Here is a 4,467-nt window from a genome sequence, read left to right as displayed (position 1 = left end):
GTAATGTACTTTCTGTCTCTGTGAAGTGCTTCCTGAGAGAATACTAAAAGCCACATTCATTTTACAAAAGGTTTTTACTCAGTACAAGTGTCCTTCTTGCAAAAGGTGTTTTGTGCCTTACTCAGAACAAGTGAAAATGTTAAATTGGGTTTGTAGAAAATTCACAGCTGTTTTCTGATGAAAAGTGTAATTTTTTTTGTTCTGTTTAAGGTGTGAAAATCACCATGAGAAGCTCAGTGTGTTCTGCTGGACCTGCAAGAAGTGCATCTGCCACCAGTGTGCCCTTTGGGGAGGAATGGTGAGAGGAGACTTGTTTATATTTGCACTCTGAGAGGCTGCAAGCTCTGGCAGCAGCTTTGGAGAACTACAAATGCTGTGGAACTGTTGTTGTGGCTGTTGGATTGCCATGAAAATACTGCAGTTGTGTGTGTTATTTATAATGTAATAACACTGGCTGGGAAACCAGATACTTCCTGTTCATAATTATGAAGGAAATGGAATTTTTGCCAGAAGGAGCTCAGAATCACCCTCCACAAATTCTGTGTGGGGGTGAGAGTTTTACGGGCAAAGGAAGAAGTCCTGCTGAGAAAATACAGATAACACATTATTTAAATGTCCTGGCCTGTAATCCTGAATATCTTCAAAGCTGTAGCCCAGCTTTTTTTTCCCATCAGCATTTCAAGGAGAAGCAGCTGTTCCTGTTTGGAATACAAGTGGTTAACAGAGCAGCCTTTGTTTGGGAAGGGTGTTTTAATAAATAAAAATAAAACTTCAACCATTATTTGATTTGTTAGAGGGTTGCACAGTGAATGAAGCAGTTTATTTTTGGAGGACTGTTGAGACTCCAGAATAACTCTTGACAGGAAGCTTTGATGGAATGAAAGCCAAATTCATGACTTCTTAAGGAGGGAAGCGAAAGACAAGACTTCCTACGTACAATCTGCTCTGGAACTTTTCCAGGAGGAGTGATACACTCAGAGGCTTCCTTCCCCTCTCTTTCAGGAATTTAATAGGAGTGGAATGAAATGAAGTGAAAAAGATGCTCTATTATTCACCACCTCCTCTTCCTCCCTCTTTTTCTCTTTGCACAGCATGGAGGCCACACTTTTAAGCCACTGGCAGAAATCTACGAGCAGCACGTCACCAAAGTGAACGAGGAGGTGGCAAAGCTCCGCAGGAGACTGATGGAACTGATCAGTTTGGTGCAAGAAGTGGTAAGGAAGTCAACCTGTGCTACCCCCTTGGCAAAGGGCAGCTGGAAAGTGAGATGTGGAAATAGTTAACACACCGTGTCGGGTTCGTGGTGTTTTCTGTACCTCTGAAAAGCTGCTACTTCCATGAAAGTTGTGAGATTATCCCATAGGGAGATGTTTTTACTGGTTAGTTATGCTCTTCTTATGCAATGTGGAAAGGTCAAAACCAGAACTGAGAATATTTTGTCGTTGCTAGAGTTGGTAACAGGGGGTTTTTCTTTGGGGCTATGCTGTTTACAAGCTGAAGTTGCCCAGTTCTTACACCTACACAAGTGCAGTCTGCCATGCTGAACAGGTATAAAAATGCTTTATTCTAACAGAGCTTATTTTCCTTCCTTCAGAATAATAAACTGGAAGCATATTTGAGGCTCCAGGATGGGCTGTAGAGCAGCTCACCAGTCAGAGATTTGTTTGTGTACCTTCCCTGTGGGGTGAATGTGTCTGACATCCAAATATCAGTACGTTCAGCTTTGACAGTTTCAGTGGGAATTCCACAAATTCAGTGCAGTTTCTTATATCCCAGGAAGGCTTATTTTTATATTCTGCTGAATGCTGACGTATTTACAGTGTGTGCTCTTTGTGCAAATAAAATCAGGGGGTTTTTAACAATTTTCTGCATGATTTTTGCCTGGGCTGTTCAGGTCGTTGTCTGCCACGTGCAGTGGTGGGTGAGCTCTTCTCCAGCTCTGATGTGACTGTTGCATCGCCACTTGTGTTTGTAAAACACTGAGAAGTTTGTGGCCTTCACCTGCCAGGAGGGAGGAGCTCTTGTCCCACAAAGAACTTTTCTGTGCTGCTCAAAAGTTCCGGCAGAGAAACCTCTGGCAGCACTTTCAAATTTCGACGTAAAGAATCCCCACCTGACAAACCCCTGCGTAACGAGAAAACTTTTCTCAGCTTCCCTGTTAACCTTTGGCCACCCACCAGAGGGCACGCTGCTGGATCCAGTGAAATCCCAGCCAGACCGGGAATATCCTGGAATGCAGCTCCCTGAAAACCACGGGCCCGTTGTTTTTATTCCAAACCTTCAGACTTCAGCAGGAACTGCTGAAGTCTGAAGGTTTGGAACAAAAACAACGGGCCCGTGGTTTTCAAATTTACTTCTCATTTCCGTGGGGCTGGGGTGGTGGTGGTGGTGGGGAAACTTAGGGATTTCTGGGGTGTCAGAGAGGGGAGTCAAGGTGTTTGTGGATGTTTTTTGTGGCTGATTTCCCCGCCCCTGTGGCAGGAGAGGAACGTGGAGGCCGTGCGCAGCGCCAAGGACGAGCGCGTGCGGGAGATCCGCAACGCCGTGGAGATGATGATTGCCAGGCTGGACACTCAGCTCAAGAACAAGCTGATCACTTTGATGGGTAGGGATTTTCGGCCTCTTTTTTTTTTTTTTTGTCTAAAAAGCACCCCCAGAACAACAAACCTGCCATTTCTGGGACACAGAATGTTTCATTATTCCCTTAACCTCAAGTGAGTTCTTCACTACAGCTCTAATTAAAAACTTAGACTTGCTTTTCAAATGCTTTCTCAATCAACCTTGGTATATTTAGAAATCCTTTAAGTGTGTTCTGGGGCAAGTCCAAGTGGAAAAATAAAAAAAAAAAGAAAGAGAAGTGCAGTTTCTTAAAACCCAGTGAGTATGTGTTGTTTTTCTTTAAACAGGTCAAAAGACATCACTTACTCAGGAAACTGAACTTCTGGAAACTCTGCTTCAAGAAGTAGAACATCAGGTGATCATGAGAAGAGATGGAATGTTGTGTTACATAATCCCTCCTCAGTTGGCCTTTTTTATTTACTTCTTTATTTTCAGTCTATTAATTGATGGGTATTTCTCAAGGATATCTTTTCATTTAAGAGGCTGTAGTTTGCACAATTTCTTCTTAAAAACACATCTATCTTCTAGGAATAATCAAAGGTGTTCTGTTGCTTGATAAACTAGTACAGGAATTAATAGCAATATCCTATAAAACTATACAGTTATATATAAATGAATCTAAATGAAGAACACAGCAGTTTTTTGTAACAGCCACTGTAGAATTTCAGAACCAAAACACCCAAAACCTCCAAGCTCCATTCACATCATGTCACGGGTAAACTTTCTGCAGCTGTGACACAACTGCAATTTAATTTGTTTTAAAGCAAAAAATGGTCCAAACCTTTGTGTTCTACTGACCTAAGGATGTTTTTCCCTCCTTTTCGCCCCTGCAGTTACGATCCTGCAGTAAGAGCGAGCTGATATCCAAGAGCTCAGAGATCCTGATGATGTTCCAGCAGGTCCACAGGAAGCCCATGGCCTCCTTTGTCACCACTCCTGTCCCCCCAGACTTCACGAGGTCAGTGTTGCAGTCCTGCCCTGTTGCAGTCTGAGCTTGGCAACCCCCTCAGAAAGGTTTGGTTTGCTTGTTTAAAATCATGTTTAAAAGTATTTTAGAGCAGAGTAACTGCTCAGCTTACTCCTGCTGGTAACCTGTGCTGCAAGTGGGCTTTTCTGTTCCAGCAGGGCTGATTTTGTCTGTGGTCCCTGCTGGGGACTCAGGACACTGGGTTCCAGCTCTTTTTTTTTTCCTCTTTTACACTTAGTTTACTGATTTGTCCTTTTTTTTTTTTTTTCCCCCTCTTATTATTGGGTCACTCAGTGTATAATTGCAAGGCTCTCATGAGATGCCTCTGCAGGTCACCTTAATTCAGAATATCCAGCCAAAATCACCTCATAGCACAGTTCCTCATGAGGAGAGAGCTGCTGGTGCTGGGTTCTGAGTTTAGGCTGCCTGAAAAATACCTCAAAAAATTGAAAGTATGACAAGTTTCAATAATTAGAGAAATCAATTTGGCTTTGTCACGATTTAAGTTTGAATGTTCATTTGGCACCAAGGAGGTCTGAAACAAACTTTAGATCTTGTGCTTTCAACCACCAACACTTTCATCCTTTCTAGAACTGCCAAGGAGTCTTACATTAAAAATTCACCTTATTAAGAGCTTATTAGCCATCACAGGTAAAAGGGCAAATCCTCTTAAATACTTTTGATTGCTATAAATATTACTTTTATTGTTGTGTGCTGTCACATGGAGAGGTGCTGGAGAGAAGGCTTGTAGATGGAATTATACCACAATAACCCAGTGGCTCTGCTGACCTAAATCATCCAAAATGCTTCTGCAGATTCCAAAAGTTGGGATTTTTAATGCCATGTATTTCCACTGTCATATATTTATTCCTTCCCCCTGC

General features: G+C 42.4%; 1 protein-coding gene across 2 annotated transcripts in view; it reads left to right on the top strand.

The window, feature by feature from the left end:
* The window catches only part of TRIM37 (tripartite motif containing 37), a 22,964-nt gene that overhangs the window by 3,752 nt on the left and 14,745 nt on the right, over positions 1–4,467 (top strand). For both annotated transcript variants that reach the window (XM_027903330.1, XM_027903329.1), the window contains exons 4-8: positions 211–298; positions 1,092–1,214; positions 2,482–2,605; positions 2,907–2,974; positions 3,453–3,577. In XM_027903330.1, coding sequence (XP_027759131.1) covers positions 211–298; positions 1,092–1,214; positions 2,482–2,605; positions 2,907–2,974; positions 3,453–3,577 — 528 coding nt within the window. The remainder of the gene's footprint in view (positions 1–210; positions 299–1,091; positions 1,215–2,481; positions 2,606–2,906; positions 2,975–3,452; positions 3,578–4,467) is intronic.

This window comes from Empidonax traillii, unplaced genomic scaffold (genome assembly GCF_003031625.1).
Source record: "Empidonax traillii isolate 1590-97213 ecotype Southwest subspecies unplaced genomic scaffold, ASM303162v1 scaffold957:size654520, whole genome shotgun sequence".
Classification (NCBI taxonomy): domain Eukaryota; kingdom Metazoa; phylum Chordata; class Aves; order Passeriformes; family Tyrannidae; genus Empidonax; species Empidonax traillii.
The sequence above is the reverse complement of the archived record's forward strand: the minus strand, read 5'-3'. Positions and strand labels throughout refer to the sequence as shown.